At 40.0% G+C, this 22,834-nt stretch overlaps 1 protein-coding gene across 1 annotated transcript in view; it reads right to left on the reverse strand.

Moving 5' to 3' along the window:
• Positions 1 to 2,854: 2,854 nt before the first annotated feature.
• pappab (pregnancy-associated plasma protein A, pappalysin 1b) overlaps positions 2,855 to 22,834 on the reverse strand; it is a gene marked incomplete at both ends in the record, with an annotated part of 56,945 nt that continues 36,965 nt past the window's right edge. The window contains 9 exons of the mRNA XM_079451352.1: positions 2,855 to 2,959; positions 7,082 to 7,180; positions 8,734 to 8,805; positions 12,607 to 12,722; positions 12,867 to 13,014; positions 14,710 to 14,902; positions 15,086 to 15,293; positions 15,502 to 15,685; positions 22,268 to 22,436. Coding sequence (XP_079307478.1) covers positions 2,855 to 2,959; positions 7,082 to 7,180; positions 8,734 to 8,805; positions 12,607 to 12,722; positions 12,867 to 13,014; positions 14,710 to 14,902; positions 15,086 to 15,293; positions 15,502 to 15,685; positions 22,268 to 22,436 — 1,294 coding nt within the window. The remainder of the gene's footprint in view (positions 2,960 to 7,081; positions 7,181 to 8,733; positions 8,806 to 12,606; positions 12,723 to 12,866; positions 13,015 to 14,709; positions 14,903 to 15,085; positions 15,294 to 15,501; positions 15,686 to 22,267; positions 22,437 to 22,834) is intronic.

Below are 22,834 nucleotides of genomic sequence, written 5' to 3' on the forward strand. Positions count from 1 at the left end.
TTTGATACATTTATTGTTAGACGTTAATCGCGTTGAACTAACTTCTGGCATGACCGATTCTGGGTTGGATAAATGGACTTGCTGTAAAACAACACAACAGCTGTTGTTGTTTTTCACTTCATACTTAATGTGCTCTCTGGAGGAAGATGCCGTTCAGATTTACTTTAAGAGCCAAGGGAGACGGTGATAAAGGCTCCGAAGCCTGTTCGCAGTTTCTCATATATCTACAAATGGTTTGTATTGGAGCGATGTGTGGGTATTAAAAGCTAATGAGCGTCAACAGTACGCCGGATCAGACTAGGGATGGTAAGCACCACTTTAACACTGGGCATTCTAGTTCTATAAAAAACATAATGTGGGCGATTATACTGTAATTGCGCGCTGCGGTGAAACTACACACGCTTTACAGTCATCCAGTAATGATGTTGTTTGTGTGAGTATAATGAGCACAATGTCAATTAATAACTAAATGTCATTTTTTCTTGATTCAATTTGGTAAACTTTGTGACTACGGTACTTCAGTTCATGAATGAGAAAACGCTGACTGACTATTTTAAAGCAGTTCAAAACATAGTGTTGACTCCCAACTTCGTCCACGATCAGATTGACTCATTTTTTTCTGGTTTTCCAGTCTTGGGGTCGAACTCATTCTCCTAATATTGCATTTGGATGAGCGGGGAAATTTGGTTGTAATTAAAATCTGATCAGCTGAACAGAATGCAATCGGATGTTACGTTGCTTTAATTTTCTTGGAATGAATGAATGGATGGATGGATGGACGAATAGATGGATGAATGGATGGATGGATGGATGGAAGAATGGATGGATGGATGGATGAATGAATGAATGAATGGATGGATGGATGGATGGATGGATGGATGAATGGATGGATGAATGGATGGATGAATGAATGGATGGATGAATAGATGGATTGATGGATGGATGGATGGATGGATGAATGGATGGATGGATGGAAGAATGGATGGATGAATGAATGAATGAATAAATGGATGGATGGATGGATGGATGAATGGATGGATGAATGGATGAATGGATGAATGAATGAATGGATGGATGGATGGATGGATGAATGGATGGATGGATGGATGAATGGATGGATGGATGGATGGATGGATGGATGAATGGATGGATGGATGAATGGATGGATGGATGAATGGATGGATGAATGCAAAGCTATGAGGAGCTGAATTAGCTCGGAGTTACACATGTTTTATGGAATTCTAGTATATGGGTTTTTACTTGCAGTGGATCTCAACTTTTTTTCCTTTGTGCTTCCCCACTCACAATTTCAATAACTATAAAATATGATTGACAAAACAAGATATTTGTTCATAATTTTAAACATTGATTCTTCTGCTTATTTAAATGCTTGTTTAGTCTTTTTTTTAGGTCAACCTGAATTTGAAACACATATGAAATGGGCGGTGGGAAAACCTGGAGTGGAATGCTCGGCCGTCTCACATACTCTGTTCAATCTTCTTTTGGCATTCATTTAATTGGCTAAATAAAAACGTAACGCCAAACGTAGTCCAAAATAGAAGATATTCAATATTACAGTTTTGATGATAGACAAGACTGTACAATGAGCATTGCTGTCTTACTGAATATTGTGCACGGCCGACTCATAGCCATGATGATATTTAGTACACTGTTAACATCAGTCCTGATCATTTTGCTTAAAGCGAAAGTTCACCCCAAAAATGAACATTCTTCCATCATTTACTCACCATCATGTCCTTCTAAACCTGTTTGACTTTCTTTCTTGTGCAGAACACAAACCAAGATATTTTGAAGAACATTGGCACTCGTGGACGAGGGTGAATGAATGATAACTTTTTTCGTAATTTTGGGGTGAACTGTCCCTTTAAATGTGTAATAGCAGCTTTAACATGACTGTATTTGCCTTTAAAACGGTGTGATATCCTTTAAAGATGCGTTTTGAGCCGAGGTACAATCTATCAGACAGCACATTGTGATACATTAAACTACAAACTGTTCACTGGAAAACAGCAAAACGAGCAGCAACTGGGGTTGTAACTCACAGGATCAACACCTCCTCTGATGATGTTCGGCTTCATTTCTAGCTGATCTACGAGTTTTTGTGATTTAGGGCCACAGCAGCTGCACTCGAACATCTAGTTCCGTGAAATATTCCCATCATCCCTCTGCGTCTCATAGAGGCGCTGAGGTCGCCAGATAGATTTTCGTTACGGTTGTAAGAGCAGCGCAAACATTTGGAAGAGTGTGAGCTATTTGTGTGCAGCCCGTCCCGGATTATATATTATTTTGTGTTCGAAAAATGCCAAAAAACAGAACTCTTGACATGAAAATACACAGTAAATGGATTAACAGTCAGCTAGGTGGTCTCAGAGGTCAAATGTTATGGGGCAAATATTATCAAAGGTCCAGTATTAATATTCGTCTGATTGTTTTGTTCCCTTTCCCTCCTTTTTTCCTCTGTACATGAAAACACTGCCATGGTTGCGGTTTACAAATAATGGTCAATGAAAGCAAACATAAAGGAACGAAACTGTCAGCACAGGCTTGTTTAAGCCCAAGTTTGGTGACATCTACAGTTGCTATTGCCATTGGATGCGTTCGTGAAACTTCCATTTTTCTTTCCTACTTAAAATCTATCGTTGATGTGTTTGGTCGTTTATTCATTTTTTGGGGTTGAGTGTCATACCCTCGTAGGTTGTTGTTGGATGAGGAAACAAGGGCATGATGGCTGGTATGTTGGAGTGTGGTGTGAGTGGAGAGACCCTCTGATAAGCAGCATGTTGAGGAATGATTTCCCATCAGGCCCCTGGGTGCCACCGAGGGGGTTCGAAGCTCAGCCGATGGACCGGTGACGGAATCCTTTGTTGTTTTCCTTTGCGTGTGGGTCTCGACATGCACAGTCTCCTCGAACGTCACACGACATTGGGAACGGGATCACCTGCCGCAGACGAAACATCAAAGTGAGTTGAGCTCATGGGAATTCGATTACACATTCAGCATGGCACTGATCTGTTATTGCAATGCACGGCATCTCACCCTTAATTTTTAATAAAAAAAGAAAGTTAAGTTTGAGATAAACTACAGTGATTTTAACCACACAACCTGCAGTCACACCGTCAGAAAAACGATTACTAGTTACTAGTTGCTAGCCAGCACCCGGAGTATTTAATTATACAAAAATGACATGTAAAAATATGAAATCAAGAAACATTGACTTCTATTGTGCAAAATGATGTCAAACTTTGTTTTATAAAAACAAAATAAGAGCAATATAGCGTAAACCCCAACGCAGACGCTGTGTGCTTTCCAGTCATTTTAGTCAGAATATACATACAGTCATAAACAAAATACAGAATCGAGTGCAGTGTTTAAGATGCACAGTGCATTAACTGTCCTTTCGTCAATGAAATCCTTTGGACTGACGAAAATGAGTGCATGTTAACACAGCTACTGTTAAAACCCATGTGAGCGCAGTGTAAAACGACATATGCGTAGAGCAACAAGAGGTCTCTTGTGTAAGGCGAACTGGGGTAGTGGTGGGTTAATGGCCTCTCATTGCCCTGTGAAACACACAGGCTTTCCCTTTTCGGTGTCCCCAACCACCATAGGGGATTTTCCCAACTGTAAATCTAGTCCATTCATGAAGCCTAAGAACTCTGGCTGACAACATTCCCTCCACCGCCACGCTCCTCATAACAGCCGACCAACACTTCTCCAGTTGTTGACCGTGTGCGTGCGCATCTTCTCAATGTTTTTGTTGCCCTTGGCCATCCCTGAACAGCTTCCAGGGATAAACAACAAAATGCCGCAAAAGAAAAAATTTTAACGAATGCCTTTGTTTCAAATATACAAGAGGTGGATTTGTATAATTTTAAGCGTAAATATCTGCATATGAATTTACATTCAAGTAAAAAAGTCAAAGTGGAACCGACACTTCGTACACCGTAAATAAACAATACTTTACACTATTTCACAAGACTCAAACGCTGAAGCTGACACAGGCTTGAAAGAAGGATGCTCGAGATTTCTGCAGTAAAGTTTGAACAGTCAGGGCACCTTTCATTTCGCAAACCTTGCAACCACGGAATGTTCTCTAAACATGTGACCTTCTCAATGGTGATGTCATCGTGCCAGTCAGCAGACAGTCTGCGATTCCTCCAATCGTTTCTGGAAATATCAGCAGGTCAGCAACCACGAGGTTTCATTTGGGGAATGTAATGAACCTTATAAAAATGTTTGACTTTTTAAGATAAAAATGTTGAAATCCTCCTGCAGACAACAACACTTTAGGTTTCAATTTGGGTTGAATTCGGAAAGGATTGTTTATCATCTCTTTCCACTTAACGCATCACCGAATTCACTTCTTCCCCTATGACTTCACCTCCAAAACGGAAGACCTCATCATTCCCGGCACGGATTCAAAACCTGGTCATCTTCAAGCCCAACAAACCAACAGGATGCTTTGTGTCAATGTTGCTCTTCTGTCTGCTCGCAGCCCTGGCTGGTTTTTCCTAATTGCTCCGTGGCCCTGCGAGGGCGGTGATCCGCTATTGATGGCGCATTTGGGAGGAAAACACCTTGGCTGACAAACACAAGCTATGTATTCTATGACTTACGTATTTGAACATTGGGTTGAAAAAGTAAAACACATGCAGTACAAAGAACTTCAGAGAAAGACTTTCAGTGGGGACACCAACATCTGTGTTTACTAAATCCAATAAACTATCAAACTTTACAAAACCAAAACATCATATCAGAGCTATTCGGCATGACCCGACCAACTAATATCTATGTGACCTCTTTAAGGTTATCTTGATGATCTTTAACAGCTACACTACTTAAACTGCTTTCAGGTGATACAAACATGTTCATATTGAAAAAGTCACATCTGGAAAGAGTTTACACTGGTATTAATGGCATGTTAATAATATAGTGCGTATTAAATACAACTAAATGTTCTGTGGAGTTGGAGGGTTCCCAAAATTGGTTGTACAGTCAAGGCAAATAGACACTTTCATATCCTTAAGTTTGAAAAAAAAATTGTGTGTTTATTGACAGCAGGTAGTTTTAGTATTTGCTTTGGTAATCCACTGGGGTGTGTAAACGGCCCACTCGAGATCATATATGATTTACAACTGTATTTAAAAGTTAGCAGACCACTTCCAAACGTTGTTTCTAAGGTTTTCACAACAAGCTGTGTATTCTGCCGGGAAATGCGTCATCACACACGCCAGTCTTTTTGTTTTTGGCACAGTGCAATGGTGAAGCGGTCCAACATGCTTCCAGGGTTCACTGTTGTAATTTTGGAGAAGTTACTTCATTCTTGGTCTGTCAAAAGAGAGCCGTACTTTTTCTGGCAGCCAGGAAAACTTGCTCAAGGAAAAAGCAACGGAGGATCAAGTGAAAGAGGGCAGAAGATGACAAGTTCATTAAAAGAGAAGCGTACACAAGCCATTGTGGAGCTCACGATCTTTACCACTCAAGATGAAATATGTGCATTTCTTCTGTGAGTGAGGTGAATGTACATATGGAAATATATATGCTACCATTTGTTGCCATGGATTTGGAAAACAAAACAAAACGCTTCAGCTGCAATGCCTACAAGGCATTGTGGGTAGCGTGGGTGCCCTTAAAGATTTCCTCTCCACGAAGATAATTACGATACAAGACGTATTACCCTGCCTTACAATATAAATCTATAATAATAATAACAATTACACACTTTAGTTTATATGCTGAACTACACTTCCCAGAATATAATTTTGGTGAAAAATGAGCAAAATACCACGTAAAACCACATTCTCGCCATGCCCAGATATACTACGATAAGACCACGATAAAGATTTATATTCTGATCTGTCGGATTAGATTTAGTGGTAAATGTTAGGTTTATGTCATTCGTTTTTGTGTGTTTACGTCATGTCTGGGAGTGAAGAAAAGGTCCAGCTACTATATCATATATGTTTGGCTGCTGCTGGGGAAACCAATCATTCTTCATTTTCATTTTCTTCATACAATCATTGGATATTGTCAGTACAGCACAGCGCCATAAAGTTCCTTTTATGGGTTTTTATAAAAAGGTTACTAATTGATCTACCAATATTAATGAGTATTGTATATCACCACTTCCCTTTTAAAGTACTGTAAAAAACTAAGAATATAAAAATAAAAGCTAATTCAAAATATGAATAAAACTACAATTAATCTGATCGGAATGTTGTATACTGTACACATACATAAATATACATGATATACAGCATGTGGCCTATAGATATTAGGTCAACGTCAACTAAACATTTTTCAGTGTTTTGAGGCTATAATGAGAATACTTTTGTATTTAAGTTAAAATTTTGTTCAAGAAATTCATAAAATTTCTGTATATTTCTTACCTGTTAAGACATAATAGCCCTCAATTATACTGTTGAAAGGCTATAAATAATGTTAAAATAAATAAAAAATAATCCATTTAATAGAGACATCAGCTGCAGTAATAATATCAGAATCTTTCTTTCTTTCCTAAAATGATTCTGTTAAAGAAATCTGTTGTTTAAGTATATTTTAAAACATTAATGTTATGTGCGATCGTGATTAATCAGATTTTTTTAATCGAATGACTAATAGATATACATATACATGAATGCACACTCATCTCAAATGTATAAATATGTGTTAAAATATGTGCTTCGAATCCAAATCAGTTTATATTCTTAAATCTTTCCATAATGACTTTGCCACCAATTCAACTAAAACGTTTTTGTAAATTTGCAACCCATAACTTTCGCCTTTCAATCGCCATCTCTATTGCAGGTTACTCTGCGTACTTTATGTGTATTCAAGTCAAATGACGTCAAACTGTTATAGAGTATTCTGTGAAGTCCCGACAGATACAATTTTAAACCATAACTATCGTGCATATAATGCTTACATTTATAATGTTTAATTGTAATTACCCATAAAAGTAGAGGTTGTAGTGATAAAAGCCTTTCATTTTTCACTGCTTTAAAAAGTGGCGTCACTGATTCGTTATGAATGATTTTATTATATTTTATTTTAATCTTACCTTTTTGGTTTTGACAGTGGAATGACAACAGTCTCCACCATCGTAGTTGCAGAATGCTCGGTTGTTGATGGCGTCGCAGTAGTTGTCCCCCATGAACGGCTAAAGGCAAAAACACAACATATAAACCTAAACAACTTCCCTTATCAATCACGATACGTTAATAAACTTTGCAATCACAATTTGGCTCGACGCCAAATAACGATGTGCTCCACCATAAACCCCCATCCATCCGTGAAAGAATACAAACTCATAAAGAAAGAAAGAGACAACTATTCACACTTGCATACATCCACCACCGTGTAAAAATAGACGCACAGACTCGAGTCTGTTGCAATTATGTTGCCCTGGAAAAATTGAGCTAGTATTCCCGGGCCTGTGGATGGAGGAGGCTGCTTTTAATGGGGAAACCAAAGCCCTATTAAACTTCTATTTGTCTCCCTCAGGAGTTACTACACATTTCCATCCTGACAGGCACAGGAGGTTGCACAACACACCTGTGACCTTTTGCAGTTTGAAATCATCTCTCTGGCCCGACCCAAATGCTTTCGGAGGGCGCCTAATAACCACCCATTGTAACTGGGTCAGGATGAGGTGGGCTCCAAAGTCTGCAGGTTTGGCCCAGATTTACAAAAAAATGGACCGGTCACCTCGCTGCCATCATACTGCAGACATTTTGGCCCCACTGACTTCCTTTGTATGGACAACCAACCACTGAGAGATTTCTCAAAATCTGTTTTTTTCTGCATTTCGTAGAACAAAGAATCATTTGAATGACATGAGAGTGAATGAATAAAAGAGTTTTTATTTTTGGTTGGTCATTCATTCAGTGTGTTAAACTGGAGAACCTGATCATTCGGATTCGTGAATGAATCATTCTTTGAGGCCTGAATCAACTGATTCATTCACTCAAATTCATTCATAAATCAACTTTACAACTTCTCGTGAATGTCTGAAAGAGAGCTAATCTGTACAAAAGTACAGAAACATTTTAAGCTTTGTAGGCCATTTACTTTCGTTTGAAATTTAGGCACTTTCAGTTTAGTGTTGTCGAAATGCAAGAACCACATGTTCTACAAAACAAAAGATGATCAAAAAGCAAAACATCTAGTAATGTCGGTTCAGTCTTTTCTTTGGCGAACGTACAGTACATTGTTCTCGATAAATATCTGACGCTAACATTAGCACTTCCTCAAAAAACTCCATCTGCGAGAAGACACAGTCGCCGTTTTTTCATTCCTACTTCAGGAATGTGATATCCTCCAGACGAGGTTTCCAGGTTCCTCTAAAACGCTTAAGAAAACAAATTAGCCTTAAAAACAAAACAAAGGTGGTAACAAATCCCCCTTGTCTGCTTTTGTTGGCTTTGTTAAACCTGACTCAGATCGGGCAAGACTGGTCCACGGAGTGAAAGAGAGGAAGACACCAAGCACAGCGTGTTTATTTATGTATCTGACTTCAAAGAGCGTGAGAAGATGGCAGAAACAACTGCTCAAGGTCAGGTTCCAGAGAAAAACCTCGGCCAGACCTCCATGATTGCGTGGAGCTCAGAGCTATGTCTGAAAGATTAACTCAAGACGAAACGCAAATGTCGTCGTCGTGCAAACACAAATGGTGAAAAATGAGCAATAATTACAATATGTGGTCGATCTTACCTCACATTCCTTGATGCAATGGAGAGCTTCTGGGTTAGGGTACCACTTGAGTCCCATGGTGCATACCATATTCTATACGACAGAGAGAAAGTTATGTGTAAATAACCTCAGTTTTTAAAACCAGTGCTTTAATTGTGAGTTGAATTCAATGAAGGCTTTATTGATTCGTCTGGGAATAACTAGGTTTAAAGGAATGGAGTCATTTAACTCCAGGAGTGTTCCCCGGTATAGGTTAACACAGGTAGAGTGGATGTTTGGAGAGGTGAAATGACGTGGTCTGGGTGAATTTCAGATTCAACAGCGAATGGAAAGGCTCAGAGTAAACAGAACGTTTCTAAGAAAGCAGGCATTTGCCCTTCTGGCTAACTGTGGCCATCCGCACACTTAGTATTCAGTGTCACACGAAGGGCTCAAGCGGCTTGTTTACTCAAGGCCTAATTTAAACCTGCGCCTGAACTTCTGCTTGTTTTTATAGTTCCTCCACAGGCACAGGCTGCACGGGGCGAGCTGTGTTTTGTATTAAATAGGCTTTTATACTATCTGATCACAGACACTCTTGTTGTTAAGGCCCTTTACACGATTCTCAATACATGGTCAAGACGCAACCTCTCGTGGTGTCTGCTTGCAAGACGTTAATTTACTAAGAGGGGGGTTAAGAAATGTGCATGCTGTGCAACAACCTTACATCTCCATGTTGCGTGAATTTAATGTTTTGTCATGAGTCATTAAGATTAGTCACACTTTACGTTTTGACTGGGTTTTGCAAATATCTAACCAATAAAAAGTATGAAAAAGTGCTTGTCAACTTCGACAACGCAGGATGCACACAGAATTTAGAAATTCAAGGGATCGTAAGGACAGCGACGATATGCGCATTAACGTTTTATTGAGCACTTATGTTTGCGAAACCATTTAAAAAACATTTTAAGCGTCTTCGCCTTTCTGTTCTGTAAAAATATTTAAACAATTACGTGTTTTGAATGACACGTGAGTCGATGTTTCAAATGAGACATGCATAGAGATGCATGCTTTGTTCTTGAATAAATCAGTTTTGAAAGAATCGACTGAAAAATTCAGCGCCTCAGTAATAATGCCACTACTTCCTGGCCGTTTTAGTTATACATTTAAAATAGTATTGTTCTAAAGATTTTGATCTAATGGTTTCAGCTGCGACAACGTAAACAACAGGTATTGTAACAGGGATCCTATTCCTTTTAATGGCCACTCTCCCAGAAAAGCACGCCCACGTGTCATCCACCAAACGAAAGACAAAGAGCTAGCGTGAGAGAAAGACCACACCAACGAAAGAACACGCCTATCAATGCCGCTTCCCTTGGCTGACGGAAGTTTAACCGTGTTTGTTTGCTCACTGCATTCGGGTGATGAATGTTATTTAAACGGTGGATATAACGCTGGCTTTGGAGTTCATTTGAAACTAATAGATGGTCTCAACGCTAAAAGATGCCGGACATGAACTGCAAGAGGTAAGTCGATCTAAATCATATGTCTGTGTTTTGTTGGCAATCGGCGAAGGGATTAATGTGATGATGTGTTGTGGGCTTGTGCTTTAGTTCCGTCCCACTGCTTGTCTTTTTCCGGAAATAATCGTACAGCTTTATCTCTCTTTTTTAAACTGATCAAACTAAATACTCTTCGAGGATAGAAACTGCGTGTGTTACCCCATCTTTAAGTTGATACAATTGATATATAATAGAAATATCAATTAATATTAATATAAATTAAATGTAAAATTAATGTAATAATTATGTTAACTTCCGGCCAGCAAACGCAGCTGATGGAACTAATAGATGAAGTCTATAGATCAATGTCACGCATTGAATTAGTTCCCGCAGTAAAAAAATGCTGCAGTATACTTATATAGCATTTACTATGGTAAAATAGTAAAGTTTTCGAGTCTTACAACGAGTATACCAGAGTTACTAAAGTTTATCAAATGAATAAACGACAAAATACTGTAGTGTATATTAAATATGTATACTGTAATATGTTGCAGTACACTACAGTTTACTATAGTAAATACAAAAGTGAACTACAGTATTTTTTCATGTCAATTGCTCGCTTGATTGGTCTTCAGTGTTTCATATAACCAGTTATTCTTTATTATTAATTTATGCAATCAAAACGTTTTTTGGTGCATTTTGTAGATCTAAATGATGAATTACCACAACATCGCACAGCACCGCGTTACCACTTGATATCATGACACTTCACCTGGTATTGTTTCGTATAATATATTTATGGTATCGTGACAACCCAAATATATGATGCTCTCCATCAAGTCTTTACAAATTAAAATAGAGTTCAGAAAACTGCTCTAAAATGTTGTCCTCAAAATGACAGTAACTGCTTTATTTGCAGCAGATAAATATGGGAATATGTACGTCTCCTCTGCTCCCAGACGCAGGAGGTAGATTTGTTTGTGCTTCCTAAGGTTCCACACGCAGTCTAAATAATCAAGCAAAGAACCACATGGCGCAAACCACACTGAAAAAAACAAGAAGCAATCAGACCGCACCAAAGAACCTCCACAACACTAGAAGAAGAAATGCGTATACGGAATGAAAAAGCCAGACGACCTCATAACCGCTCGCGGGCATGATGTCACTCGAAAATGTCATTCAGGAGTCCATATATAAATCGATGACATAGTGAAGACGGAAATGGATATTCCTTGAGACCTGCGCGGCCCCGGTGACCTTTTCAGTTTGCGCTACCGATGTAGTATGAAATCACCAGTTTCCATAAAGATATGGAAGAATCGGCGCATTTTTGTCTCTTTCCATGACTGGAAATGAGTCATTCGATTAAGTGGCCCCGGAGTTGCGTGGCGTTTCGCGGTCTACTCCCGTCAGCGAAGGCTTCTCTGCTCCTGCGATAAAATCGTCCCTTTCCTCTTGACGAGCGTGAGAGTGAAAGGAAAGAGCCGTTCAAAACGTTACAGCGAGAAAAACAACCCCCGGCCATACTGTCGTCTGTCATCCACCGAATGACGGACTGAGACCACCATCTGGAATACGACAATGGTTCAAAAGCAGTTCAGAATGCTGTCATGTTAAGCGTTCTTTGGTCGGCAACCACTTCTTTTGTCCAGCTCTGCGGTTGGGCTGTTTTGAATCGAAACAGGGACTCTGAGGGAAAATAACATTTGGTTTGTATGTTCATTCATCAACACCGGGTATTTTGGAAGCACTTCACGTCCAGTCTCAGACGCTCTGAGGACATGAGACGGGGAAATAAGTTGTATGCGTCACTGCCTTATAGAAATGTTTGTTTGGGTCTGCTTATATTCTTACAAAAGTTTCCTCAACAGGGGCTGGTTGTAAAATGCGCCTTAAAGTGATAGTGCACCCAAAAATAAACATTATGTCATTAAAAGTGCTTCTTGCTTTCAAAAGCACAGTAGAAACAGTCCCCGGTGTAAGTGTGCGGTGGTCTGGTCAGAGTTCTATTTCGGTCAAGTAAACATGATGATACACTGGATTTTAAAACCGCGCCGTCATTTCCATTTTTGATTAACGCTTAATCTGCGTATGAATCATAACGCTTGCGGCGACTGGAGTGCGTTTACATCACAAAAGGTTTATTTTGACTTCCTTAAGTGTTTATGGTACAACCCTGCGTTTCGTAGAAGCTACGTCACGCTGGCGTTAAACAACACTACACAGTGTTACATACAGGTACTGAATTATCAACACTTTGGAAGATTCGACTCGTATTATGGCCTCAAATATTTATCCTGTGTGTGACATCGACCAAAAATATACTCAAATTTGGAAACCGAGACCACAACTCAGAAGACAAAAACATTTACAACAGTTATGTAAAGTGAGCCCACCCAAACGTCGCACGCACCGTAACTTTGGGTGGGTTCCACCAGTGGTCTTTCATCACCGCTTGGACGGTCATGTTGCCGGGCAGGAGAATCACGCTGCTGCTGGCATCTCGGCAGGACACCTCGCACTCCTCTCCTGTTGACCAGCACAGACGGTTATACAATCAGCCATTGTGTATTGAAATTCACAGGCTAAGCATTTACAAAATAAACGTTGCAGAAAAAGCTTTTGTTATCTCATACAGTAATGTACTAGTCGTGTGTGCAAATAGACAGAGACCTATCCGGTGTCCGCTCTTGCAGTTGAGATGGATGGCTGGGCTGAGATTCTGCGGTAGAGAACACTGTCCCGTCAGGTTGGGGCAGAGACGCAATGAGCCGGTCCAGTTCCCGTCCTTTCGACATCGGATCATGTTGGTGGAAGGACCCTGGAGCAAAAATCCAATGTTTTTATTCATGTTCTCGAGGGACAGAAACGTAACCAATCGTCCTGGACAACACATGTATCTGATATACTGTATAACAGGAACATCTTCAAAAGGCGGAGGCCACGATTGGGAGCGCATGGTTCTGTTTGTCCCTTTTAAAGTATTAGCATCGACCGGATCACTTCATTCTGGGGGTTTGGGAACCGGGCCTACTCAGTGCGGCACAGGAGGCTTTTGTCACAACACTGCTCCGAGGGTCAAGAGAGCAGAAAGCGTGCTATAATCAATAATCTGAATTTTAAACTTAATTGATAACCTTTGGTTTCTTGGCAGGGACCTTATATACAGTATAGTAGCTGCTCAGAAAGTATTGAGCATTCTGATGCTCAATAAATAATGTGGTGGTTATAAAAAATAGAAATCTTGAGCAGTCTGACAAATACAGTTTTTTGCATTATTTTAGCAAAACATTGAGACAATCGTGATTGATCATTTTGGTTTTTCAGGATGGGTCTGCAGTGGTGATGCAGCAGGATGAAATGGAGATATTAGTTTGGGGAGGGGGTGTAGTTACAAATAAATAAGATGGGTGGGAAATTCATCTAGAATGATCCTTATGCGGTGATCAATGTTTTGTCTTTGCCAGGTTCATTTGGACAGGTGCTTACATCCATTGGCTCATTTGACATGTTTAATAGGAATATACATAAATATTGTATTCCATATGTTGTGAGGCCTTATTTGAAAAACACATAATTAATATAAAGACAGATAATTAATAAATAGACATCAAATTGATTGCCGAGTGACATTATAACAAAACTGTCCTTCATATACGGTATTTACACAATTTCTTTAAAACCGTGTATTTATAATATCTACACAATGATATAGCTTATTATTTTTATATTTTTTTATAACATCTAAAAAACATTATATTTAATATATTATGCGTTATATTGTCCATATGTTGTGAGGCCTTATTTGATAAACACATCATTAATATGAAGACAGCTAGTTAATAGATTAGATATAAAATGATGAATGTATAAATACTCATTTTGTTAATGCCAACTGACACTAATACAAAATGTTAATTTATATACTGACATTTATATCTTGCGCTATATATTATTTATGTAATTTATACATTTATAATGTTTTAAAAGCATTATAATTACAAATATTAAATATTTTATTAAATATTATTCAGAAAGAACATTTAGTAATAATGCCAATTGGCATCAATACAATACATATTTTTTACATTTGAGTATTATTAATTTTAAATCTTGATATTATTATGTTTTAGAATATTTCTAGTATTCAAAAAGTGTGAGGGTGTTGTGAATGGGTGTCCCTTAATTTGAACATGGCAACCCTATTTCCACACCACAGCAATTACAAAGAAAAGGTTTGCCCAATGGTTGCGGTCAACCTGACACTGTATTTTCAATGTAGGGTTGCGTTAGTACTAACATGGAGCGCAGTGAAACAACACATGCAAGACTCCTTTCTGTTAGTCTAACAGTCATGCTGCTAATTCAAGCCAGAGCAGATGACACCGTGATGTTTAAGAGGGCACGTGATGAGCAGAAAGCACAGCGATGGAGCTGACATCTCGCCGAGGGAGACAGAAAGTGAGAGGAGAAAGAGAATGCGACAGACCTGCTTGCAGTGGCTGTGCTGTCTCACCGTGTGGTTGGACCTGTCGCAGTCGATCCAGCAGTCGCTGTTGAACTGAAAGCCGTTCGTGCACTGGTAAGTGCCGTGAAAGATGGCGGGAGGCGACTCGCACGTGACGGCCACGCACTCACCCAGCTGCCAGGTTCCATCCTCGGTACACTGCCGCTTAAACGCACGTCTGTGATATGTGACGGGAACCATCCTGGGACACAGACAAATCATTCACAATCATTATTTTTCATATTTTCTGAATAAAAAGGTAAATAATAATGACACACAGTTATCTTAGGTGTGTTAAAAGCAAAGGACACAGCCTTTCCAAATACTCCATATATGCACACATACTGTATACTGTAAACTAAAAGTTCGTTTAGGGGTCTCTCACCTCTTGGATTTGTCGGCGTGGGGCGCGTGGTACCCAGGCTTGCACTTGTACTTGCAAAATGAACCGACTTTGAGGTCTGTGGCATTGCAGCGCTTGGTTTGAAGGACAGCGTTGGGTACGGGAGGAGGGATGGGACAGCGCAGCTCACACAGAGCCTCAGGGAAGGACCACATTCCATCCTCCATGCACGTCAGAACATTGTTACTTCCTGAAGAAATGTTAAATGTTTTAGCTAATATTGTGGTTCTAGTTGATTCATAAAATGCAATTCCAGAGGTGACATATTCTTGTACAGCACTGTTTCCTCAAAGTGCATAGAGTTTTTTTAGCTCGATTCGAAGCAGTTGTGGCATTTATAGGGTCGACCTCTCAATCCCAAGGGGCTTGTTGTTTGGGATCCGTTACAGTCTACATACCCACGAGCTGAGCCGGCTCCCGGCACTGGAAAGTGCACTCCTTGCCGTAGGTGGTACCCTCGGTGAACTCAAAGTTGGCCGGGTGCACGTGGTACTTGTCGGGCCGCCCGCAGTCTACGGGTTCACAGGTCACCTGCTTGTTCCATTTACCATCAGCACAGGTGAGCGTCACCGTAGATTCAGACTGTTGAGAGGGAAAACATTCATTCACTTTGTACCGCAACCACTTGAATTCAACAAGCCATCAGATCAAACCATGACAAATAATGTAAATAAATAATAAAGAAGCTCAAATAATAAATGACTTGGATATAACAAAGCTGTCAGAAGGCAGAATGAGGTCATTTTAGACCCGTGTGATGCTTGTCAAGACTTTTGTAGATTTGAATGAATTGTATTTCAGTTTTGTAAAAAAAGCACCATTATTAGCTTAATTTATTCTCAAAACATCCACTTTTGATACATAAAACGAATATATTCATAATAGCAAAATATTACAGATATATAAACTGAACAAAAATGCACAAAAATATTAATTTAACAGTTTTTACAGATTTTTTCATGTATTTTTGAAATATGAAAGTCGAAAACCATAAAATTACAGTAAAAAATTGCACATTTACAAGAAAAACTGAAAAATATGTGCATTTTACGGTTTATTTCTGACACCCCAGCAGTGAATTTTTCCGTATTTAAACGTTTTTTATTATGTTAACATGTTTTTATTGTGTTAGTTAGCTGCGTTTAGTTGTGATGGCTTAAATCAAAACAAGTCAGCCTTCTAAGGAGTAATCTTGTTTCATAAGCCATGTATAGATTCTCTGACCTATTATACAAAATACAAGAATCACTGCTTTTATTAAAATCAAGTTGTCTACAAAACCATACAGCGCCCGCAACTACCTGACTGACCAAACTGTAGTGTGTACAAAGCAGAAACAACAGTCGTAAATTTGTCACCAGGAACAAACCGGCACCGCGAGGTCCTCCATGAATCTAAGCGTGTGAACTACGCTAAAAGGCTGATGCTTTTACTCCACGACAGCAAACGCAAGACTTTTCTGGGCCAAAACAAGTATTGTGATCTAGAAGTGTGGTTTACTGGATTGTTTGACTTTTGCGTGTGGTATAAAGCATTAAGTAAAAAGTGAAGTTTAACATGAACCATACCCGGCATCTTGGACGCGGGCCATAGGTGGGCTTAGAGTCCAGACTGTTTCAATGAAGCAAAGAGTAAAACATGCTCGTCTCCACAGATCTATCCATTTGTTTGTGACAAGCGATGAAAGGCGGCTTACCCAAAAAAAGATGTCAGTGATGTTTATCGAACCAGTTTCTGTGTAGCCAAACTGTTTTTGCTGGCGAGGCACGGATTATTGACACAAATATTGTTTAACTTGCATCCACAAAACATTGCTTTAGTGTGACCCCTGGTCCTCTTTTCTTTCTCTTTTCGGCTTTTATGAAACGGCCAATTTGAACGGGCTGGAGTGTAATGAGCCTGTGGAATCCAGTGCTTATCTAATGTTCTGTACCCTCTGAGGAAACGTGCATGTTGTGTACCAGCACCTAAAACTGAGCAAAGCAGCGGGAAGCATTTGAAATGCAATCCAGACGCAGTTACAAAACACTTTTTGCCCCCTTTCCTTGCCTCTTCCTTTTCTTGCGCTGAAGCTCTTATTGAAAACAGCTCACCATGAAAGTGTGAGTCTTGAATATTTGAGGTGAATATCTGACAGAACAAAACAAAAACATTTGAGTTAAGAATCCGGGGGAAAGAATTTGAAGTGATCATCTGAAAAAATATTTACAAAACACAAGGAAAAAACATCAGTGGTGACGATTTGAAATATCTGAAAAACAACAAGGTCATTTTTTTACGTAGACCTATCTTAAGAAAAACCAAACCAAGAAATAAACCAAACCAAAAGTAAAAGGCTCGGTTCCATCTCATCATGGGACTTCAGCAATATAACAGAACCACTGTCTCAAATAAACCTAAACTAAATGGCGGTCAACAACCTACTCAACATCTCCCTCTAGGGTCAGAGAGAGCGGCGTAAATTTATCATAACAACGCCGAAAAGCGTGTTAGTGTGCATACCTGCCTTCATCATAAAAACTTGCGAGGGGCTACAGAAGTACATAAAAGTGTCATCTCACTTTCCCTCCCCAGACCTCTCTGGCTCTCTCGAACCCATTTCAAAGCTGAATGACAGTTCAGACATGCGGTTTATTAGCCAGCACTGGCTGCATTACAGGAACCATAAAATGACTGACCACAGGCGTGGGGGGGTTGGATATGTGCGTGGGCCGAAAAGGAAAACATAAACTCTTGTGGTTAAACAGGAGAAACACACACACATGCAGGGGGGCCCGGGACCCACCTGTACGCTACGTAATCTCGGTCGGGTGCACACGTAAAACACACACGCACACCATTCCCACTTGGAAGCGAGACCGCGACTCCACCGAGGGGAAACGGCTCGTCGGAGAGGGGGACTGCCGCCCACTAGGGGGTGGCAAATTTCAGAGGGGGCGGAGGTGGTGTCTGCGTGTGGAGTTTCCTTCTTTTAAAACTTTACAGCTGCTGATTCCTCCTCCAGTGAGTATTTAACTACCACTGACTACTGTGCCTAATTCAACACAGATGCAACTGTTGGACCTTCATGTGCACCCCGGCCCCCACTCCGCCTCTCTCTCGGCGCGCACGCGAGCGCACACAAACTCACGAGCGCTACAAAAACAGGGGGGGGGGCAAGCAAACCTCAAAGTCTCAGTTTCCCTCCGCTGTGTTGAAATGTTGTTTGTCTAACAGCGATTTTAGGACATGTTCTGCTTTCAATAACACCTTGGCAAAAACAAGGGGCGGGCAGCCAGGAAGCTGCGGTCACACGGACAAGACACTGTGGTGCTTGTTGCCGTGGTTATCTGCTCCCTAAACGGTCCTCCGATCATAAACCTGGACGCTTGACATGGCCGGTAACCTAAGAAACGCAGATCTATGTCTGTTTTAAAGAAGACTGTATTGGCACCCTCTCGACGATGTTACCGTAACAGGTTAATGTCAAAATGGCTAATTTGTCTCTCGACTGGAGTCTTTGGGAGTGCACATTATTAGCTCCCTGGAGATGGTTGATAAGCTGTAATGACTGTGGTGGGATCAGCACTTTTCCTCTGTAAAGGGCCAACGGCTCCCACACACTGCGTCATCGCTTCTCTCCAGCACACGCGAGCGAAACGTGTCAATTTGCTTTTCGTATTAGCAGGAACGCGGGTACGCTTTGTAGGTCTGACCTTGGAACTGGCAAGTGTGTTAGAACAATGTGCAAAACGGGAATATGAAGGTAACATCAAGTACACGTTTATTAGGCAAATAAAGTATAATTAAGTTTAGTAATGAGTGTAGGTACACATCAACACATTCTCAGACCTAGTTTTGAGAAAGTACAAACTACTAAACTAAATTTAATATTAAGGATGTGTTAAATACGTTGTGTTAGGAGTGCAATCTGAAGCTCACGATGAGAAGAATTTAAGGAGGCTTGGCAAATACACAAAATGCATCCGCAAAGTTGGGCTGCATGATATTGAAGGAAAAGGTGATACCTTGCTAAATGCAATGCGATAAGGGTTCACCTCCGTAAAATCTATTTAAATTTTATTTCAAATGAAAAATTAGATAACCAAAATGCATCTTTTAACATTCAGGGAAAGCAAGAGCTACATCTGCAACCTAATACAAATAGAATAGCTTCACAATTACAGCTTCACATTAAACACAATATGAAAACATGTATAATTTTATGTGCTTGTCAAAAAACGTTCAAAGCAAATTTCACAACAAATTTCAGTCATGTTATGTCACACGAGGTATCGGTCTTTGCTATCGAGTACGAATACATGAGCTTAGTATCGGACTCGATACCGATACTGTTATCGGTGCATCCCTAGTTAATGCAAACTATTCCGATATATGTATTTCGATTATTTCGATCCTTAAATACACTGTAGTTTGACCTTTTTCCAAATAATTTTGTCAAATATATAACCAAGTTGAGGGTTTAGTCTGATCGGTGGCAACTTAATATACCATTTTTTAACAGTATAAATTTTTTACCTTCAATTTTGCATTAGTATAAAATAACTACAGCAATGCTATTACAGAAAACTGTATAAAAAATTGTTAACAATTATTCTCTTGAACTTTAATATTATGAATTACTGAATGTATTTGCATTATACCATGTTTGAGGAGTCTTTCATAATATAATTCTATATGGAGATAAAGTGCAACAGTAGTTAGTATACATTTTACATTTATTTTATTTGCAAATATAACCAAGCAAAACTCAACAGGCTCATTTTGGGTGAGAATACAACCGAGTTACTACATGCGGACGTTGAACGTGTTTAACTTTTAAGCAACAGACAGTTCTGTTTAAAACACTGACCTCAACAAATCTGATGCTTAAATTACAAACATTTAAATGTTTTGTGAACACTGCACAGTTTTATTTTACTTTCACAATGCACTGCTGTGTACTGTATCTACAGCTTCTGCAGGCCATCTTAAAGAAATCCTCTTTATTCCACTCTTACCTTACATAACCGGACTAGACATTTCCCCAATGGCCCCTGAACCCCCCTGCCTGGACCCCAAAGTGCACGGCTGTTAAATAAGCGGAGCCCTCGCAAAAGCGGAGAAAAGCTGTCTGCTGCCTTTCTTTCCAAATGCGCAATAACTTGCGGCCAAGCTTCTCAGTCAACAGCGGCCGCTGGCACAGAATCCACCCAACATACAGTAGACCTCATGTGCTCACAAAGTACACTTCTTTTCTAGTCAATATCTTTAAGAAAATGAAAGCTTTCTTGTCTCTTAACAGGTTGAGCATGGCACTAGCAAAATCGACCTCATGGAAGTCCCAGAAAGATACCGCAAAAGTTGCTGGATGCATTAATGTAAAGACCTGGAAAACTGACCAAAGATGTTTTGAAGGGCCAGAACATCAAACGTTCTTTGTGAGACAAAACTGCTCAGTCATGTGAAGTCGAGTAAATGAATGTCACCGCCACCGCTGGTCTTTTGTGTGGGGCACTGGGGTCAAAGGGTTGCAGTAATCTGCGCTCGTTGCTTAGTAAGGTCCGCAGATCCGCAGCGCCACTGATCCGTGGCCGTCTCTTACACAACACCCCAGGGAGTGCGCAGGAGGCTGAACTCGGACTGTTTTGACGTCTAATAGACTCGAACAAATTGCATCCTGAGCGACTACACGCCGACACTTTCTTGACACGTTCAGCCAGCAGTGAACCAGAAAATGCAAGCGCAATTAACAGATGTGCGAGACACTCACGCACTAAGACACAACCGGACCAGTGTGCACACGTAGAAATACAGGGGTAATATCTGGCCTTGGATTAGATTTTTGGGGGGTCATATATAGGCTATTTTTTTTAAATACGATAAAATATACTGTATTATTATTTTATGAATTACTGAGATAGTTTACCCCAATTTTCCCCAAATTCTGTCTTCATATAGAAACCCACGAGGTGGTGCGATTTCAGCATGCAAAATTAGTTCGGGCTTTGCTGCAACAATGGACAGGAGCGATTCCTCCATTTCTTATTTTTACTGAAAGGTCACGATGTGACGTTTTGATCTTTTGACTGGTCTCACGCATTTACGTGACGCGAATTCGCAGGTCAGAGTTCACCCAACTTGAAAGTCAATGGATCGAAAGGTCAAGTGTGACCGTGGCATAAATCAGTAAAACCAATGTGTAAATAATACATGACCGAACAAGAGTCATTGGTTAAAAAAACACACAAAGCAAAACTGCGTAAATGAGTCAATTCAAGAACGCTTGCTATGTTTAAGGATTTATAGTCTTATGGGGAAATTGTTCATTTACTAAAAAACGCTATTTAGACATAGTTTTCCAACCAATGTGACTAAATAAACAGTATGTCAAAACACCGCTTGAGAAAAAACATCTGTATATTCATGTTTCCCAGACGGTGATTTCCGGAGGCTGGAACTTCCTTTCCGTCACTCACAAATGACTGTTGAGTTTGTTATTCATTTGAACTGTTTTTCTAGCTATTACAATAAAACCAGAAAAACTTCCAGTCCGAGTGCAGGGTGCGAGTGTGCGTATGAAAAATCTTCAGCTTGTCCTTTAATTTGAGCCACATGGGCCGTTCCAGGACAGACCGCTGGCCTGAGTGCCAGCTATTGTGACTGTTCACTTACCGTCTAACAAACCCTTTGTGAGCCATAAATCTTTAGCACTACTTTCTCCATATGTGGTCAGGGCATGAGTCGATGATTAGTGTTTCATCTAATATAAGCCAATGTGTGTTTACTGTGTGTGATTGTGTGTTTCGCACTTCTCTACGAAAACGCAGTAAAACGCAGATTTTATTGCTGAAAATAAACCCACACGGACAGAGCGAGCGCGCGCACACAGAGTAACATCAGCAACTGATACGCATTTAAAAAGCAGTAAACGAACGAGTGGCCGTTCAGGGAGAGTCACGGCAAGATTTTCGTGTGTCACGTGATTCATGGAGCCTTTAGATAGTTCCTGGAAGTTGTGTTTTCCCTTTAAATGCTTTCTTTCTTTCATTTTTTATTCATTAAAGGACTCGTCTTTAAACGATTTAAAAGTTCTTCAAAATCGGACAATCGAACCGCCATTGCTGTAAAAAAACTGTTCCATTGGAGTCAAATCTCCTTCGCAATGGCTATGCGAGTGGCTACCTGTGTTTTGATGATGTCATCGTCTCTGTGGATCTTCAGCGTGTATCCTCGGTTGCAGGTGATGCTGCAGCGCGCTCCGTTGAAGTATCCCGGACTGTTGCACTTCATCTCTGCGTTGGTGACCATTGGCTTTTGACATTCGATGGCATCGCATGAGTAATGGACACAACTGAGGGATTGTGACATTTGCAAAGGTTATAGTTCCAGTATCTCATCCTGACAACTTAGACAATCTTAGGTCATACGGGGCACAAACGTTCATATTCCAATAATTTTAGAGTGCTTAATCAATGTATCATGATTATGTACATTTTTTGTATTAAAGAAAGTACTTTCTCCCATACCCTTTAAATATGCATGGACAATACTATAAGTATACCAGCAATGTTGGCTCAACAAATGGAGTGAGGTAGGTGGTTTGGGATTTTCTGTTTGGCTGACCAATGGCACACACAGGGCACAGTTTGGATAGTCTTGCATGATTTTTTTGCATGATAAGTTAAAGCTAAAATATCTAAGCAAAATTTATTTTCACCTAAATTAATAATAGGTCTTACAAATATTTGT

Source organism: Barbatula barbatula (genome assembly GCF_947034865.1).
Source record: "Barbatula barbatula genome assembly, chromosome: 2".
NCBI lineage: Eukaryota > Metazoa > Chordata > Actinopteri > Cypriniformes > Nemacheilidae > Barbatula > Barbatula barbatula.